Raw genomic sequence first — 20,481 nt, forward strand, 5'->3', positions numbered from 1 at the left:
TCCCTGCCACCTCCTGTGTGAATTGCCTGCTTGAAAGTCCTGGAAAAACAACAGTGAGATTTGTGTAATATTCATGAAAAGAAAAAGCCCTCATCTATATCTGAGCAGATAATGCTGCCTTTTCAGCAGGAGCATGCCCACTACTAATCTGTATGTCAGCCTAAATACTAGGTTTTGGGGTTTGAATGTAAAAGAGGCTATGGTTCTGGGGGGAAAAAGAGCAACTCTTGCTCTTTACCAGGCTGAGGAATCTCAGACATGGATGTGTATGGGGAGCAGAAGAGTGAACCCATCGTGGCCTCAAAGGAGGCTGCACTACCACACACCATCAATAAGGATGGCTTTTAAAGTGTGGCTGTGGCTGCCCACTGGAGGCTTTCTGCAGTGTCTGCCAGCTCCTGTGCATGTCTGTGTACAGAGCTGTGTTGCAGCTCTGCTACCCATATATCTGTCTGTCCTATACAGATGTTCTTTAGGTCAGGTGTGAGCAAGGAAATAAAATGCCTGGCCAGTCAAGTGCAGTCAGTGGGGTATTGGAAAGGGACAATTAAGTACAGGCATCTTTATGGGTTAGCTATTTATGCCCCTGCTTTTCCAGGAGCATCATGGATACTAAACTACAGAAAAAACAGTGTGGACTGGTTCCCCAGGGCAAGTTGAGTGTTTGGAGGTTGCTCCTAGCTTTACACAGACTTGTGCTCTGCTTGGACCAGCCCCTGGGATCACCAAATGAACTGGATCTCATCACTGCAGCATTTCTATAAGGAATTAGTAGACTTCAGTTGTTATGTCAATTTACACCCATTTACCATGCTAGAATGGTGGGTATTGCTCAAATTAGAAGGGACACCAGCTTGTAAATATTAAAGACTTGCTAAGAGAGCTGGTAGCTTTTTTTATGGTAGCTTTTTTTTTTGTACCATCTTGAGCAAAAAGAAAGGCTGCTTTTGACACATACCAAGGGGATTAATCCATAGGCAGCTAATTCTGGGCTTTGGCATGTTTACTGTGAAGTGCAAAGCAACAAGCACCTACAGCTCTCTGCAATAACTTTTCCATGGAGCCAAACTGTGGGGATCTGTCAAGGTCTAGACATGAGTTATTGTGCTGTTTCCCTCATAAAACCTAGCTGGTACAATAGTACAGAGGTAAACTACCTCTTTGCTGTGTCATAATCTGTGTAAAGTCAGTTTGGGCTCCTTGGTTGTGCTCATTTCAGATAGGCAGGCATGTGCCATTAGTCTGACAGTTTAAGGCCTGGTCTGTGTTGGAAATTTGTACTTGTCAGACAAAATGAATCTGATTACACTGCTGTGGCCTTTGGCTTGCAGGTAAATCTTAACTTGCATTCTGGATACTATTCTTGTAGTGATGAGCAAGGGGCTCAATAGCATTTCAATGGAGAAAATTGAAAAATAGGCTTTGTTTTGTATTAAATATTTTGCCATGCTTTTATGCTAGAGGAGGGAGGACCGTGCAGTAGGTACAATACCTCCTCTGCAAAAAGTCAGTCATTTGTGTTCTTTGGCAAAAAGGCTATAATTTCAATTTTAGTTCATGGTTGTGAAAACCCCTGTATGTTCAATCAAAAAGCTTTTATGTGCTTTGGAACTGAGGAATGTGAAGTCATGTTATTAAGCTGATCCTTATTTCTGTCTCACTCAGCTTTGGAGCGGGGCTGTGAGATGATGCTGATAGCAGTGCTGTATCTGCTCTGTGCTGGGACAAATGCTTGCTAAGTGCACCTTGAGCCATCTCTGCCTGGCTCCAGTGCAGCACCCACGCCTGAGTAGGGCTCACCCCATGCTGAGATCTAATCAGCTGCCTTTTCTGGCTAGTCACAGATGTACTCCCATGTCTCATTTGTGTGGGAGGTGGGAGGAAGAGGAGAAGGAGCGGGAGGTGCCAGAAGACTTAATCTTATTTCCAGGTCAAATCCAAAGGCTTTTTTGATGGTTTAAGGGGCATTTTGCCTAAATAAGAAATTAATAGGGACTTAGGGGGTTGCCTTTGGTTTTGTGTTTAATGAGCAGTGATATAGGAACTTGGTATGTAGAGGTTACATATCAGCCATCGCTGTGTTATGTTGCCTCTTGATTTTATTTCTTGTAAATGATTCCTTTTGAAAATATCCTTACCTTTAGATTCATGAAAGAAGTTGTGTACAAAAAGCTAAATTATAAGGTATCAGTATACCCTTGCCAGCTTTATGCCAAATACAAATCCACAGGAGACAAACCATCAGTCTTCTGAAACTCAGCTATTATAAAATATCATAGAATTTATGTCATAGAACCATAAAGTGGTTTGGGTTGGAAGAGACCTTAATTGTGACAAGTGTGGTCCATACTACCCTCTAGACTGTCTTCAGAAGGATTTCAAGACTCATCTTTTTATTTATGGGTTCTATTTATGCATTTATAGATGATGTGGCCATTGTCAACTCTTGTAGAAGGAGTGCCTTCCACTAAAATAACTATTATGTGTTTTCCCAGAGCCTTGCTGTTGAATGCTTGCTCATCCTGGTGCAGTGATGCTCACAGCACTTTGTCTCTCTTTTGCATTGATTGATTGCTTTGAACTTACCCTACCATACAGGGGGCACTTTCTGGTCCCTTCACTACCAGTGCCCTCATTTGCGTGTATTCAATTTGGAAGTAGAGACTTGTGGGAGAAAATTATGTCTGATAGCAAAGAGATGGTGGAAATTATGATCCTTGTGATCACCCAGTACCAACTAACTTTCTACTGTTGCTGCAGCCTCCTGCTGTTTGCATCTTGTAGGGCCAGGGCAGTGACAGTGCTAGAATGACACCTCTCTGTGCCAGATGTGGATGTGTTTTGTTGCACTGGTGTCAGAGGGGTGACACCATGACGCCTCCTGAGTGCCTAGGAGTGTCTCAGGATTGTGCTGCAAGGCCACCTGGAGGCCTGGTGCTCAGAGCAAGTCTCATGCTAAAGGTTGGCTCCTGTCGTAGTCAGCCCTGCTGAGATCAATGCCACTGCTTAGAGGAGGAGTGGGGAGTATCTGCTGCACTCCAGGCAGGCCAGGAATTCCCTCCTCTGGTTTTTGGACTGAGTTTAGTAGCTATACTTTAGGGAGAACTTGCACCTTGTGTGAGCAACCTTGTTGACCTGAAGCTAGAGAGTGATTTTTAATTCTTCTGTCCTCTGTCACCTGAATGTCAAAGCATTACCTCAATGTTTTCTTAAGACCACTTTTAAAATTTAATGCTTTTATTCTGTTATAAAGCATTTTTGCAGCAGTTCTCAATAGGGGGCTGACCATAAGAATGCTTCACTGTATTTTTCAGTTTGGTTAGGTTGCTGTTTTTCCTGTAATGAACATATATTAAGATCTTATTAGACAGCATGGCTGTGAGCAAAGTTCCTGTTGATCCCACTGGGAAGTTTTATCTGTGGCAAAGAATTGTAGGATCAGGTCATTATCGTTTCATTTTAGAAAAATGATTGTGACCTCTACTCGATGTCAAAGCAAATGAAAATCAGTGAAGAAAAATGTTCCCAAATTCTGAGATTTTAGTCTGCAACACATAGCCTGAGTTTGGAGATCCTAACACATAAACAGAGGCTGCCCTGGCAGAGATTGTCTTTGAGATAACATACTATTAGTTTGATAAATAATGGTAAAATTACCCTCTGCTTAAAATCAAATTAAAAATTTAAGCGGAACTGGCAAGGTCCTGGAGTGTGTCGAGGAGTGCCTAGCAATAGAAACCATCATGGCATTACAGAAGGTAGACAGTGTTAATTACAGAAGTTGTTTGTCCCACAGAGAAGGAGGTTGGTGGTAGGAGTGATTTATTTCAGAGGGCATTTACTCATTGCACTATTCCTAGACAAGGCTCTGAATTTAAGTGATACTTAGACTCCTAAATAATGTTTGAAACCAAATTTAGGTGGTTGAGTCACGTATATGTTTTTGAAAGTACTCCTGTCTTTCTGTCAGCCATTTCTACATGGCTGATCTTGGAAGACACAGCACCTACTGGATGTGGTACAGTTAAGTAGGAGCTGGGAGCTGAAAGTGTCAAGAGGTTGGTGGATACCTGCCAGCAGCCTCAGTATGGAAAAGGATGATCTGATGTGCCTGGGGTGTTTTTGGAGCTGCTGTGCTTGTGCAGCTGGTCTCTGTGTGCACCTTGCGTCAGAGGCACCTGGAATGCGTCATCTTTGCTGTTGTGTGCACACATCTACCTGGCAGCCCAGAGATCTTGGACTTGCTCACAGTCACTGGCCTGCACATGTTCACTGGCCCTTTCTCAGGAGTTTCCTAACACCCTGCAGCCCGAAATCTAGGCAGTACTGTGCAGAGAGGGAAGGAGGAGAAAATGGAGCATCAAACTGAATCTGAGTTGTATTTGCTGGGCAGTTCAGTCCTCGCTGTGACCCTGAGCTATGCAGGCAGTGGGGTGTTTCAGTGAGATTTCAAGGCTGGGGCTGGGGCTGTCTAGCAGTCCTCACTGGGGCTGATGTCCTTCTCATCCCTGGGAGCTCAATCAGGCACCAGGGCTGTGGGATACCAGAGGATAGGTAAGTAGGCATTGGAGTGGAAGGGTATGTAGGTGAACATGGGAGAATTTCACTTTTCTGAATTAGTCCACACAGCATGAAGAACTGTATTGTTTTTTAATATCAAGGGTGTCAGATATGGATTTGTGATCCTGATACTGCATAATCAATTCTCTTCCCTCTGCTGTGCTTTGTCAGGAGCAGTTTTGTTCATTTGCAGTCTGTGTTCACGCTTTCCCTCCTGTTTTGCTGTCTTTATAGATTTTTATCTGAAAGTTGAAAATGTTTTTTGTTGATATTGGGAAGATTGCACCTGCTTTTGGAAATAGGCAAGCAACACAATATGATGATAAAATAGGCATTTGAGATGCATTTATTACTGCTGATAACACAATAATGTTGTCTGGAATATTTACAGTTCAGAGAGGAGGGTGGATCTCCTCAAGTGTTCAGGAGCTAGTTAATCTCTTTGAACTGCTGTCATCTGAAGTTCAGGCATCTTGCTATAAACTGCCTAACTGGGCACCCTCATGAGACAACAGAGAGAGGTGTGAAGGGACATAATCCCTTCTGGAGATGTAGATCCTAAATACATCTTTTGGGTCAGCACAGGGTGGGACGGGAAGGATCGCTCCCTGGAAATGAGTTTCTCCTCTGACTACAAAGGGAGCCCGAGAGACTTGGTTTGACTTGCTGCTCAAGATTTGATAGTTACAGTAAGGGAAATGAATCCCAGACCTGCTCATTTGGCAGTACAAACCTCAATGAAAGTTAGTGGGAGTTAAGGCTTTTGAACCTTCCAAGTGCTGTAGATAATGCCATTGTTAAGGTTGATGTTTCCTGTGAGGTACTTGCCTGTGTCTGGACTCACAAATGTGATTTGTCAGTTAAGCTTGAGATCAAATTCTTCCAGAGGCCCGTTATGAAGGAAGGGGAATAGCATGATCCATGATAATGTGAAGGGTTCAGAATCCAGTTTTAAATGGTGCAAGCCCAACAGCAATGTAGTCTGTAAGTAGTAGAAGGTATTGTTGGGCAGTGATATGCCAAATCTATGTGCTACATCGATCAGCTCCATTGTTTTTGTATGGTATTTTAGGTTAAAGATTACTTTCATTTTAGAAGATATTTGAAAATACATCAATTTCTTAGGGATGCAGAGGGAATGTTAGTGGGTATATGCATTTTGCTCTGTCTTCTGAGTTTCATGAGCACAACTTTTCCTAAATGTGGCATTTTTGTAGGTTTCTGTGACCATTTAAAAGCATGATTATTGATGTAAAATGTGACTGTCCAGATGGCAAAGGAGAGGCTAGTGATAAATGGCCTTTGGCACTTTGCTGAGCATGAGTCTTCTGCCCTATTTCTGAGTTGATACCTTTACCTTCTAACATGGACCACCTGTGCATCAGAGCTTGGGGGAGCCATAAGACTCTTCTGCAGACTCTGCAGCCTGTTACGAGGGGCTGTTTGTGGGGATGATTTTGTCACAAAGGTACTCCATGATTTATGACTGAATCACATCCTACAAATGGACTTCATTTGGAGATTGGTCACTGGTCTTAAGTAGTACTTTTTGTGTTGCTAGAGACTGCTTGACTTGTTGTATTCCCTGGGTTCTGAGTCAGGGGGGTCCTTAGGTTTGACAGCTTGTGCTGAGTTGAAATGCTGTGCGCTGGGGATCACCATGGCATCACTAGGTGAGTGGTAGCGGAGCGTTAAGTTCTCCTGTTGCACATGATGTAGGTCAGGAATGAGCTTATATATATATATATATATATATATATATATATATATATATATATACACACGCACACACACACACACTTTTCCTTTGAATTACTTTTCTAGCAGTTGATCTGCAGGGCATGTAAATGCTGCAGTTTGTTAGAGTCCCTGCTAAATACCTTCTTCAAAGTGGCAGAGAGACAGCCCATACATCTCTACCAGTACTCTTCAGTGGTGAGATACTGAAGTGCGTTTGGGTAAATGTTGCATCTTCCTTCTCTCTCATGCTTCCCTCCCCCCTCTCTGTTTTGTTTGTTTCAGGTTCTTGGCCTTTTTGGATCTACACAGTGGAAGCTGCATCTTGTGTATGGCGTGGTTAAGCTTGCAGCCTGTCACCTCGGCCTTCCTCCATTTTGGGCTGGTTACTTTTGTGCTGTTTTTGCATGGTTTGCAGGTGGATGCTGGCCTGACGGGAGACTCAACCAGTACAGTACAAAACAGCTCGTGTTCAGGATCTTTTGACTGCAAGGAGGGTGTTATCCTGCCAATATGGTACCCAGAAAACCCATCCCTTGGGGACAAAATTGCCCGTGTTATCGTATACTTTGTAGCCCTGATCTACATGTTCCTTGGAGTCTCCATCATTGCAGATCGTTTTATGGCATCTATAGAAGTCATTACATCACAGGAGAAAGAAATAACAATTAAGAAACCCAATGGAGAGACCACAACAACCACGATTCGGATTTGGAATGAAACTGTTTCCAACTTGACCCTCATGGCTCTGGGCTCCTCTGCTCCTGAGATCCTCTTGTCTCTGATAGAAGTGTGTGGGCATGGATTCATAGCTGGAGACCTGGGGCCATCTACAATTGTTGGCAGCGCTGCTTTCAATATGTTTATCATCATTGCCATCTGTGTCTATGTGATCCCTGATGGGGAAACGAGGAAGATAAAACACCTGAGGGTTTTCTTTGTCACAGCTGCATGGAGCATCTTTGCTTACATCTGGTTGTACATGATCCTTGCTGTCTTCTCTCCAGGTGTGGTTCAGGTTTGGGAAGGCCTGCTCACGCTGTTTTTCTTTCCACTTTGTGTCGTTCTGGCTTGGATAGCAGATAGACGTCTGCTTTTCTACAAGTATATGCACAAAAAGTACCGTACTGATAAGCACAGGGGCATTATCATAGAATCAGAAGGTGATCACCCTAAGGGAATTGAGATGGATGGCAAGATGATGAACTCTCACTTTCTAGATGGGAACTTAGTGACTGTGGAGGGGAAGGAGGTAGATGAATCTCGCAAAGAGATGATCCGGATCCTAAAGGACCTGAAGCAAAAGCACCCAGAAAAGGACTTGGACCAGCTGGTGGAGATGGCCAACTACTACGCCTTGTCTCATCAGCAGAAGAGCAGAGCCTTTTATCGCATTCAAGCAACCAGAATGATGACAGGAGCTGGCAATATTCTGAAAAAACATGCAGCTGAGCAAGCCAAGAGAACCACTAGCTTGCATGAGGTACAGCCAGAAGAACCCGAGGAATTCATCTCCAAAATTTATTTTGACCCATGCTCCTACCAGTGTCTTGAGAACTGTGGTGCTGTCCTCCTGACAGTGGTGCGGAAAGGAGGGGACATGTCCAAGACCATCTATGTGGACTATAAAACAGAGGATGGCTCTGCCAATGCTGGTGCTGACTATGAGTTCACAGAGGGGACTGTTGTCTTGAAATCTGGGGAGACCCAGAAGGAGTTCTCTGTGGGAATTATTGATGATGACATCTTTGAGGAAGATGAGCATTTCTTTGTGCGGCTCAGTAATCTCCGTGTGGTGGAGAGTGAGGAACCTCCAGAGCTCAGTAACTCCCCATACCCAAAGGCCATGTTGGCTTCTCCTTGTGTGGCCACAGTGACTATCCTGGATGATGACCATGCTGGCATCTTCACATTTGAGTGTGACATTATACACGTCAGTGAGAGCATTGGTGTGATGGAAGTCAAAGTCCTAAGGACATCAGGTGCGCGGGGTACAGTCATAGTGCCATTTAGGACAGTAGAAGGGACAGCGAAAGGAGGTGGCGAAGACTTTGAAGACACTTACGGGGAGTTGGAGTTCAAGAATGATGAAACTGTGTAAGTACCCCATTCATTTCTGTTCTCGGGTCTAGTTATGGTATTTAACCCCACATTTTGAGTCCGTTACAGGTGAATGCTGACAAGGGACAGGCTCCTTTTCTTCAGCTTTCTATCAGTTTCCCTACTTACCTCTATCAGGCAAGAGCTGACAGCAGGATTTAAGAGCTCAAAGCTCTTGTCCCTTCCCTCTTGGGAATGACAAACTGAGGCTTAGAAATACTGGGGATCAGGGATAGGAAGAAAATATATCATTCTCTGAGGTCCTGTAATAAAGCTAAGGGTTAATGGAGAGTTAAGGTAGAGAGAGAAGGAAAAAGATGAGGTTTTACTTGGCTGGGCAAATACGGGAAAGCCTCTTTTTGAACACCAAACATAGGGAACACAGAACTTTATTGCAATCCCTAGATTAAAGGTTCATAACAATTATTCCCAGGCATGCAAGGGCTGCTCAGTAGTCCTTGGGTTTTATTTTCACACGAGCGATAATTCATACCTGCGTCCCTAGGCTTGGTTGTGCAACTGGCAGGTCTGTGTGGCAGCTAATTCCCAGCACAGGCACAGCTGCAAAGCTATTCTGCTGAACCTGAAATCCCTGCAGCCTTTATGACTCTATAGTCTACCTGTATGCCCTACATCACCTTCTCTATGATCGCTGTATGTGTGTTCATTTGCTACCTGTGGTTTTTCCCCCTTATAAAATACTGTGGCAAATGGCAATTATGGTCTAAAGCATTACAGATCACAGCCTGCCCATGTGGCTCCATGACCCAGTGTTTTCATACAGAATAAAGAAGGGAAGCAGCACCCATCCTATTAATTCAGCTTTTTTTATTGCATACTAAGTAGCTGATGCTAAGCTAGGAAGTAATAAAGACCAGAGAGGCGATAATGTCTAATTGCTCTAAGTACCTGTTGTTAACAGAAGTGAGGAATGAGAAAAGTCCCTTAGTTGAGCAGGGAGAAGGACAGAGGTGTGAGCCTGGTGTTAGGCTAAGTGCCTAGTTCCTTTTGTTAAAACCTAATCACTTGACCTATCACAGGAAGAATTGTACAGGCTTGCATCTGACATCAGAGAAAGGAAATATTTGTACCAAACCTCCCAATACTGTGCCCAGAAGGATGTTAATATATTAAATTCTACAAAGTAGGGATGTCCTAATTTGATAGGCCCTTCTGTTTTAGCCCACTAAACTATTTAATCCAGCTAATATCCACAGTCTTGATGCTTGATTATAAGTATATGTTCTTCCTGTTAGAGGAAGAGAAGCTCCTGTTCGCTGGCTTCAGCCAGTGTCAGAGCTGGAAGGGGATCAGCTGTCCTAATCTGGCCTTTTTGGGAAGATGGACCATGCAGGTCAGTCTCCTTAACTGAACCACAAGCTAATTTCTGTGGAGAAAGCAAAGAAGAATGTTACGTTTGCGGTTACAGTCTCTTGTGAGCAGGCTACCTAAAATATGATGGGTACTACTTTGCTTTAACCAGGTCTTGAAGCAGAGACTTTCCTTGCTTGAAGAGGACCATCAGTGAAAGGCCAGCAGATCTGGGGTACCAGAGAGTACTCAGAGCTGTACTCCCTTTCTCTCATGTGCTGGCTAATGGAAGACTTCTTTTTGTCTTTGAAAAGTGTGACAGAAGGTCATACCTACAGAGTTGCTTCACTTGGGTTAAAACAAATTGTTTTCAGAACCTTGTGGCACAGACTCCAATAAAAAAAAGGCAGTCCGGAAAACAAGTATGTGTAAGTTGCTTAACACTGTAGTTTTTGACCCAACAGTGGCCTAGAGCATAGACAGAACATTTGTAGTGTATTTAAAATGGTGACCACACCTGATGCATTAATGAGATTTTCACTTCTGCATCACAAGCCTACTAAGAACAAAGCCCACTAGCCTCGGTGGCCATGAAGATCATGTGGCTAGCAGATTTTAATTTATTTTGAAGCTGGAATTAGTGTAGTGGCTCAACATAGCATTTAATCAAGCTAATAAGCCTAACAGGGAGGGAGATAATATCAGCCAGCACATATCTTTATTCACTCCCTATTTACTCCTTTATTCATACCTCCAGGAATTATAGGAATGGAAATTTAGTCTGGAAACATGGAGATAGTTTTCAGTAATCAGTCTTTGGCCTTTAAATTCAGTGAACACAGGTCAGTTGCTGCATTTTGCCAGCTCCTCTTTGAGGTCCAGGTTGTAGCAGCTGTAGAAAGCTGGAAGCAGTAGTAGGTGGGTTTAATATTTTCTTCCTTCTCTGCTTTCTAAATCTGAATGCAGAAAAATAATTTTGATATTATACTTATTATTTAGGCTTCAAATAAATTTGAAGTGATTTAAATCTGAATTTTGGACCTCAGACCCGTAATGCTGCTATTCCAACAAACAGTTTGCTCAGCCCAGTTTGGGAAGATGGGTGGATAGGGTGTTTGGTAGAGTTTTGCTGACCCAGAGGGCAGTGTATGAGTCACAGAATTGCTTGGTACAAGGCTGTCTGAAGACACTGGGTCACCAAATAGCCAGAGCATTGCCTGGCTAAATATTTGAGACTGCCTCTTAGATGCCTTGCCACTGAGGGGGATCCACCACGAGGTATTGACATACCCTGCACAGTGAAGGGGGAACCAGGAGTCCACCAAGCCCAGTGCAGAACAGAGAGGACAGCAGGGAGACTAAGATGGTCAGCAGGCAATACAAAGGGAGTGAGAAAGCAGTGAGAAGTTAACATGCTCCCCACTTCAGTCTACTGTTTAGATCCTTGCCTAAGAAAACTGGAATTTGGGCTCTAGTTTCCATGCTGGTGTAAAACTCCTACACCAGCATGCCTACCTCACTGCCTTAACCTTCACAGTCTTCTCATGGAGTCACTTTGATAAGATTTTTTGACTCACAGAGGAGACAAATTATTTAACAGCCTCTTGCAAACACGTAAGACAGTGCTGAGCTTTGCCGTGGCTATGCACATATGCTGAGGATCTGCAGAACTGCAGCCACAGAGAAGCACTGATCTGTGTAAACTGAAGGAGAGCAAAGCTTCAGTTCATGCTCTCAGCTTGCTCTCCATCACATGAACTTAAAAACTCACATTGTGCAGCAGCAGGCAATCTGTAAGCAGTTTGTAGGTTGGCCTCCTGAAGTGTAGCAATGGCTAAATTAATCCGGTTGGGGGGGGATTGGATTACACAGCACCCCTGAGATCAAACTGTAGGAGAAGCGCTGCCACCTACCAGATCCCAAGGGCCAAGGATAAGGACTTTCCCTGGAAACTAAACTAAAGGGAGAAGAGGCCTTCACTTAGATGTAACAGGACAAAACAAACAGTCTCACAGGTGGTTTTGAGAGGCTTTCCCTAAAATATATGGGACCAAAAAAACAGCTGAGTTGATTTGAGCTTTACAGAGCAAGAGGGAAATGGGTCCTGCCAGCGGGTCTTGCTTATTGCCTCTGTGGTTCTTTCTAGACTAACACAGTCAAAGTTTCCTTACTCACTTTTGGGTGGGAGCACAAAAGAATGCAGGCTGAGACAAGGGGTATTGAAATAATGCCACTATTACTGAAATACGGTTCTATGCAGAGTGTGTGTGTGTGTGTGTGTATGTATGTATGGGTGTGTTTGAGTGTTGGAGAGCTGTGAATCAAGCCATATAATCTTGAATGCTGTCGTCTGTTGAGAAGGGAGTTGATCAAATCTCAAATATTTGATTATGCTGCCTCCTTTTCAATACATTTTTTATTTCTGAATTCCTGCACAGTGAGGGCCAGATATAAACTAAGCAGTTAAAGTGGAATCCTAGCTCTCTTGTTGACTAAAAACCCAAAAGCTTCTTTTTTTTTTTTTTTTTTTGGCGAGATGACTGAATACTTCTATTTTAAATTATTTTGTATGAAATAAATGTTAGGTTCTTGAAAGTATGAAAATGTAGAAGAATGATTGACCCTGCTGCTTTATCATGTCTAAGCAATAAAGAAATCATTAAGAGCCAGAAGCAAAAAATGAATTGAGGTTTAAAGGATTTTTTTTACATTAGAAAGAGAGCTCCTATCAAGTCATTAAATTTTATTTAAATTTTCTCTGTTTAAATTGTTTCTTCTGTTTAAAACTGTTGAAATTCATATGGAAATTTGTCTATGTCCTGTTTTAGAATGTTTGGAAAGATACACAAGTTACCAATAGCTAGCTGATATGCTAGACAATAATGAGGTTCTGTGGCCCTGTCACTTGCAACAGCTGTACTGACTTAAGGCTTAGTAGGTGCCTTTGTTGCTTGCTAAGTTACTTGCAGGCTACTAGAATTACAGCTATTTGCCCATAGCCTTTGCAGAGTGTTGCCTGTGGCTCAGGAAGGAACTGGCTATTGAGAGATGCTGTGGTGTTGAACTGGTATTCAGTGGGCTGCAAAGCCTCTTTTCCAAGTCAGCTTGGCTAAACTTTGGTAGCATGGAAACCCAGAGTCCCTTATCTATGTGTGTGTTAGGCAGAGTGCTTGATATCAGAAGGGCTGTCTACTCCTTTTATACAGAGACTGCTGGAGACAAACATACGGGGACTTGATAGGCAGTGAGATACTGTTCCTTCCCTTCAGGATTTGGGTAGGATGTTGTGCAAGTTGCATGTTGCCTCTCCTTGTCTGCTTTTCCCCAGAGAATCCCACAGGCTGCTGTGTGCATGGCTGTGTCTGCACCATGAATCACTGTGAGCCTTGGGCTGTCTCCCAGGATGTGCTTAGTTTGGTAATGCTGGTCTTCCAAAGGGCTGCCATGGCACTGTGCAGTGAAAAATCATCCTCCTGTTGGGGGCTTCAGACACTTTCTGGCAGGGGGCTCATGAAATGCATGTCTTTGTGTGCACGTGGTGGCTAGAGGTGGTCCTGTCTGCATCAAGGTCACCTTGGTGCTGTGCCCCAAGGCTGCTGGTTAACAGTTGCCCCAGGGCAGACAGCACATGCTGGTGCTGCTGCCCTTTCTCCTGTGTGTTGTGCCACCCTTGTTTGGTAGGAAGGTCAGTATCCCCTTCCCCTCCTTTTCCCCTCCTGTCTAACGGGGGTTGGACACAGAGACCTTGGGCCCTAACCCCTTGCTCACTTGCCTGCCGTGATGGCTCTTGGCTTCTTCCAGCAGATCCGGTCACGGTGATAGGGGAGAAAAGGGAGCGTTGGTTTTCTGCTGGAAGGATGTCATGCTGAGGTTTAGCACCGTTAGTTGGCCTTCCTTTTTGCCATGCAGCACTTGAGGAAACTGTCAATCTAATTTTTTAATTTGATCACCTACACAGTCATGGTTGTGTCATTTTGAGGGGAATGCTATTATTGATACTTTTGTTTGGTATTTCTTCAGTAGATCTCGTAGCACTTTGCGAAGGAGATTGAGAGACAGTATTCCCATTTTGCAGATGTGGAAAAAATACAGAGAAAGTGACTTCTCTTCCTTCTGGATTACCCACCAGATCAAAAGCAAAGACACGAATAAAAATGATCTCCCTGAGCTGCTGACCTGTGCTCTATCCAGAGAAGGTCTGTGTGCATCAAGCTTACAGTTTTCCATTACTCAGGACCACATTGAATTTTTGCAGATTCACTGACCTCTCTTCAGCTCTTGAGAGTCAGGATGGTACAGGTGTAGGCAGTCATTGGAATATCTCACTATTCCCCCAAACTGACAACAGGAACTGCAGTTTTGGATGTTCATTTTCCTAAATTAAATTTTGGCTACATGACATGGAGGTCTGCTGCATCAGCAGACTTTGCTTTATTTATATCAGCTGTGATTACGCCAATTAATGACCAAGGTAATAACAAAATTATTTTGGTACTTGAGTCTGAAATCTTATTCAATAGCTGTCATACACCATACACTGACCCTAAGGCTCTGGTTCTGAGAAGACAGCCTTCAAAAAATTAAGACTTATTAGTGGGACTCCAGGCAATGAGAATTTGTTGTGTGAGGCTGATGCTTTCCTTCTCTCAGGAGGGAATGCTTCCTTCCCATTACAGCCTACTGAGATTGAATCCTCTAAACTTTTCTCTAGTTTGTCTCTATTAGTAGGTAAGCACCCCCTGGCTTTCTTTTCCTGCTTCTACAGTTAAATTAGAAGTTCTTGATCCCTATTTTAATTCACATTAAAGGAAAACAGTAGCAGACGCCCTCAAGTTAAGCAAACTTGCCCCCACTATTTTGCCATTGATTAAGGCTGTTGTATTTGCTTTTTGCTGTGAAATTCTCCTGTCAGTTTTCTTAGCAGTATCTCAGCAGTATTTAATTTAACTGAATTCCTTTACATACATGCACAGATGCTTTAATTTCTGCTACAGTCTGTCCCACTGTGAGGTCTAGGTGATGTGACCTGCAGGGGATTTGTGTAAAGTGTCAGGGGACTGTTTCTGGAATGTCTGTAAAACCAGCCTGCAGAAATGTGAGACCTTGACACCACACTGGGAAGAAGAGAAGCCCTGAGCTGACCTTTACCTTCCCAGATAGTCCTGTTGGCAGGTGTCAGGGGGATATACTTGCCCTCTGTCCATGAAGGACAAGCAACATCCTGTCTCAGGGACTGTGACTTCTTGCCCAAAGGCATTATGTGACAGTGTTAAATAGGGGAGGCCTGGGACTCCAGCTCAAAACTGAGGCACGTGGCAGAGATCAGCTCTTCAGCAGCTCCTGGGAAGCTTATGGATTCTTCAAGAAGGCCCTTCAAAGGGACATTCTGCAATGTGTAGGAGAGGGCGGTGAAATTCCTAGTTTAGGGCAAACACAGGGAAGTTCACCCAAACAAATGACACAACCAAGTTTTGGGTTTAAAAACAAAGGACCAGAACTGATCTAAGATAAAACAAGTTTACTGTGGTTTTGCCTGCTTAACTCATACTGACTCATGCCTTACTGAGTGGAGCACCTTTGCAAAATGAGTAACTTAAAGGTCATGCTGTCTACACACAGGGTTAGAGGCACAGGTTGTATTTGTTTCCCACATGTAAAGAAGAAGGAGAAAGCACAGTTTGAATGATGAAGCTTCAGGGGATTAAGAAGAGATGCTGGTGGCAAGATTGATGGACATCCCATCATATGTGCTGGGAGTTTTTTTGAAAGCCAACAGTGGGAATGCTACTTACGACATCATTATAAAGCGTCTGTGACTCTGACTTCTAACAAACTAGAGTGCCAGTAGAATTTGTGTTAAGTATGGGCTTATCCTTCTGTAAATGAGATGAAGAGAACAATGGTGTCTAAAGTATCCCCACCCAGAGGTCCTTCAGCATGTTTTTGATGTGATTAAAGAGGAGCAACTCATGGTGCAAGATGGCAGCTGTTTCAAATAAGAGCTGATTTACCTGTTGCTAGCAGTGTGATTTGGTTTTTATTTACCTCATGTCAGGAAAAAAGGTGATAAAAGAATTTGCTATGCTGGCTGATTGAAGCACCAGGGACCAAGTTCATCCTCCATTTAGCTTCAGTGAAAACAGCAGATTAAAGCTGGGAGGAATGTGGACTCATACATATTTACAGCTGTCTTAGCAGATGGGCTGTTGACAGATGAGGCCCCTCAAGTCTCTGCCTGGGTGCTGGATGCCAGCATGTATTGCTGAGAGCATTTCAGCTGAAGTCAGTCCTGGTGTTGAGCAGGCACTGGCTGCTTCCTGGGTTGGACCCTTTAGGTGAATTGTGCTGGAAGGGCAGTGAGATGGAAGTCTGAATGTCAGATAGGACCAGTTCTTCAGGCCAGGCTTTGCAGGAACTGTCCTTAGGAGGCTGGTGGAGACATCTGCTGAGGTGCCACAAAGCCTGAGCAGCTTCATGTGGAGCATGGTGCAGCCCCAGATCTGGACTACAGTAACTGGAAACCTTCCTCTGAACAGCACATTCCTAACAGCTTCTTCTTATCCTGCCTCTCTCCTTTCACATCCTCATGTGGAGACCTTCTGGGTGTTAAAAGCAGACCAGAACTTGATGCTCTACTCCATGTGAGCAAAAGCCATGGCTCTGTTCTCCTGCTCCTTTTGTTAGATGGTGGAAAATCTCCTTTGGTGTTTCCTGGTGCTGGGCGAGAAAGAGACTTCTTTCTTCCCTGTTCACCTCTCTAAAGAGATTCCAGGAGTGGTTGCTCCTGCCTGTGCTGTGGCTGTTTGGCTGAGTGTGTCGTTGATGTTTTATCTCCTGCTGCACCTCTTTAGTGATCTATGTAAAAGTATGTTGTTAAAGTGAAATGGGTTAGGAATTACCTTTTGTGCTTCTGTTTTTCTTTCCATGAGATCAGCAAGCCAAATGTGAACTGCTCTCAGAAAATTACCTACCTGAGCACTGTGCTGCTTGACTTTTATCATTTAAAGGGAAAAGGGTGATAAAATGATTAATATTTAACATAGAAATTTTGCTCCACTTACCTGTGCTTTATCTGTTTTCCCTTCTGGGTTGGTCTCTCCTTTGCCTCATCTGCTTGAGAGTTTTGGTTTAATACTGCTATTCCCATTTACCTCAGTAAAGACAACTAGATCACAATGCTATTTAGGAAGGATGTGCTGGGACCAGTGCATTGGCTTTGCAAGATATCAAATGCTCTGTTTTCTAAGACATCAGAAATGGTTACTTTTGGGGTGGGTTGTGGTGGGCTTTGGTAGCTCACAGTAGTTTTCTCATTCTGTGGTGTAACTGGGAAGAGGGAGCATGTGAATTGGCAGTTTTTCCCAGATGTGTCCTGTTAGCTAACACCACCAGAGGTGGGCAGAACTCTGAATAATGCAGAAGCACTAATAAGCAGTGAGCTGACTATGTATGAGCAATAACTGCTTGCCTAGTAGCTGGCTCCCAGGGTTTCATCAGCTGGATCCCCCAGACCCATACCTGAAAGCTGTGGCAGGGTGGAGGAGCCTGGCTACTGCTGGTGTGAGAGGCTGTAGCACTGGGAAGGCATGAGGAGCTGAGCATGCTATCTCAGTGGCATGGTGCCTGTCCAATTGCAAAGTCCTAATTTTCTGTGATTAGCAAATTCTTGACATAATTGTCTTTCTTGCTCTTTTTGTGGCCTGAGAAGTGGAGCAGTGCTACACATGGTCTGTGGGAGTCAGAGCTGATGGCAGCTTCAGTAGGTCATTAGACTTTGTGGTGGGCAGCTGGTGCTGGCTTTCCCTTGAGGTACTGACAAAAAAAAAAAAAGTCAGAGGCCTCATTAACCCATCCTTTATATGGTATGGGGCAGCAAAAAACCAGCATAACAGATGTGACATCCCCCCTGGCTTGACAGTAAGCTGTAGATAGCAGAGTCCAAGCAGGAGAGAAGTGCAGAGTGGTTTCCTTGGAGCACAGTGCCCAGGAGAGAGGGTAAAGAGCAAAGGATCTGCTGCTTAGAGTGCTGGGAGAACATCAGTAAGTGACAGGTGGGTTTTTTCTTCTCTAAGCTCTGTGTGGAGTAGTGGAACCCCTCTGTGTTCTGTGCAGTGCTTTTGGCCATCCAGGAGGCCAAAAGCATCACCTGGAGGAGGTGAGGTGCCATGATGCAGAGGCAGCAGGGCAGCTGGGTTTGCAAGCCTGGTGCTGCAGCTCTCCTGGAAAGATCTGGTTGATGACAGAAAAACTCAGTGAGTCCAGACTAAAATGAAGAGCAAAGTCCAAGGATGAAATAGGCCACTGGCTTTGGGTGCCCAGGCAATGGAAGCATGGCCAGCCTCAGGGGAAAAAGCTACTTTGTGCTGGGGTCACTCTGTCTGGCTCTGAGGGGCCAGGGTGGTCATTCACAGCTCTGGGGCATTTGAAGGCAGGACAAATGGATGAGCAGGCTGAGCGAGGACCTTTCCCAGCATATGCTGTATTGACTGGAGTCCCTGAATGCCCTAGCCTGAGACAAGACCAAATGCCTTTGGAGACAGCTTCTTGGAGTCTTTCTGAAGAAGACTGAGATTCCCTCGTGCGCGTAGCCTGACGTGTCATACCTCACGTGGCGCCATATTTCCTGTCCCCACTCTGGGAATGGAGCCCAGCAGTTGCCTGGGCAGGGAATGGTGACTGCTGTTGGCAAGGGATTTCTCCCTCGTGGTGTAGCGCTGTCCTGGTGGCAAGCAAAGGAGTTTCTCAGGGCTGTGAGGTTGTGGAGGAGAGGAACAACTATGCAGCATCAACAAACTTCTGCTAAGGGTACCTTTCTTTCAATTTGATGGGGGGAGATGATTTTTTAAAGTGAATTGCTGTATAAGGTAATGGCCCGCTCCCTGGAGAGAACATCTAATGGAATGAAAGGGTATCTCTATCTTGTTTTGGGCGGTGAGAGCTTCCTCGAACTGCTGCCCAGAATACTTGTGAGACACCCTATAATTCAATTAGAAGTACCCTCCAGGGAGCATATAATTATATCATATCTATGAAACATAATGACAGCCCCCTCATATCACATGGTGAGCAACTGTCTGCTGCTGCCCAGAACCTTTCACCGGTAAGGAACTAATCTGCTTAGCACAGATTGAACTCGGTGGTGTACAGTACTTACCCAAATGCTTCTGAAGGGAATCCCTGCCAGCAGAATAAACCTGTTAGCAGCATGTGAGCATCGCTGCAACCGCATTTCTCTCCCCAGCCTTCAGGCCACTCCAGCCAGGGCTGTTCACCTGCACCTTTGCCATCTTCTCTAAAGCTTCTTGGGAATTTTAAAGACTGGGAGGTTTTCTTTATGCCTTTAGACTTGTCTTTTTGCCCCTTATTGTGTAGCAATAGCCAGTGATACAGTGTGCACTGCAGGGATTGAGGTCCATAATAGGCAGTTCCTACCATTCTGCTGGTAGTTTGTAAGATTTCAATACAAGTTAGGATGTTGTGGGAAGAAGAGCAATTGTACTACCAGTTGAAATGAGTTTCCCTGGTGTGAACCACAGCATTGCAGCATCTCAAAAGGTTTTAGACTAGAAGCGAGGAACACTGACCACCATGTAGAGGACTTCTGTGGGATACTGTAATTCCAACTAATTCTCACAAGAGGCATCAGCTTCTGTCAATCTGCAGAAGACCGTAGGGGGAGAGGAGGGTGGGGTGTTGGTGTGACTTTCAAGTACCTAAAGAAATCCTGTGGAGGAATTTCCTGACCCACAGTAAAAGTCAGCTGGGAAACAGCATTGTCTGCCTGGTGATTGAAGAATAGCCCTAGTCCAGAGAGGACTGACGATGCTCTGCCAAGATTGGGCTGCCCCCAATCCTGCCGTAGTTAGTTCAGCAGCCTCAGATGGCTCTCACAGAAAGCTCATCCACCCGCATGAGTAAACTCATCTACCGGTCACAGGATTGTAGTTGCTGTAGGTACTGTTGAGTTGCTGTCTGTCGGCCTCCAAGTGTCTTTTTGCCCTCAGATCCCAGAGCTCTAAGGGAGTTGGACACCTCTGAAATATGAGGCAAGAACCTTTGAGAGATGATGGAGACAGTGGATGAGCGAGGCTTCCTCCCATTAAGAAGCAAGAGAACATCATGCTGAACTTGAAGACAATGGATCTGAGTCCCAACGTGTGTCCTTGACTGCCATTTTGGGGGTGAATCACCACAGGTGGAGCCGAGTTTTTTTAGATGGCACTAGGGTGCAGCATCTTTTTTAGGAAGGAATTCTTCACAGAAATGGTGATTGGATAGTGGAAAGGGCAGGGAGGTGCTGGTGTAGTCACCATCCCTGGAGGTGTTTAAGGAAAGGCCAGTGGAGCTCAGTGTTCTGGTCTGGGTGACAAGGCGATGTTTGGTCATAGGATGAACTCAATGCATCTCAGAGGTCTTTTCCAACCTAACTGATTCTGTCATCTCTGTGATTCTCTCCTTGGAGACAGTTCCATGGGGAATCACTGGCCATCAGGGCCCTAGTGGGGGTGTGTCCAGGGCTCAGCTGAGTTCTGCTGTGAATTGCTAAGTAATCTGGTAAAAGGCAGATAGAGAGCATCATGGTTGGAATGCTAAATGGATGAGAGTTCCTTGCTAAGAACCATGGGGCCTTGGTCTTCTCCTCTAATGTGGGGCTGGGTTTACTTCTGCAAGGGCTCCTTGGTCAGTGGGAATGTCTCAGACAGGAATTCATCTCCTATTTTCTTCTCCACTAACTGGTAGGAAAGGAAATTTCAGTCTTGCTGAGGCAAGAGA

At 44.5% G+C, this 20,481-nt stretch overlaps 1 protein-coding gene across 8 annotated transcripts in view; it reads left to right on the top strand.

The window, feature by feature from the left end:
* SLC8A3 (solute carrier family 8 member A3) overlaps positions 1 to 20,481 on the top strand; it is a 113,337-nt gene that overhangs the window by 13,448 nt on the left and 79,408 nt on the right. For 6 of the 8 annotated variants that reach the window (XM_077180278.1, XM_054634675.2, XM_054634674.2 and 3 more), the window contains one exon: positions 6,583 to 8,394. In XM_077180278.1, coding sequence (XP_077036393.1) covers positions 6,629 to 8,394 — 1,766 coding nt within the window. In that variant the 5' untranslated portion in view covers positions 6,583 to 6,628. Of the gene's footprint in view, positions 1 to 6,582; positions 8,395 to 20,481 lie in introns of those variants that run through there. The other 2 variants (XM_054634673.2, XM_077180281.1) reach the window with 2 other exon arrangements.

This window comes from Agelaius phoeniceus, chromosome 6, assembly GCF_051311805.1.
Source record: "Agelaius phoeniceus isolate bAgePho1 chromosome 6, bAgePho1.hap1, whole genome shotgun sequence".
Lineage (NCBI taxonomy): Eukaryota > Metazoa > Chordata > Aves > Passeriformes > Icteridae > Agelaius > Agelaius phoeniceus.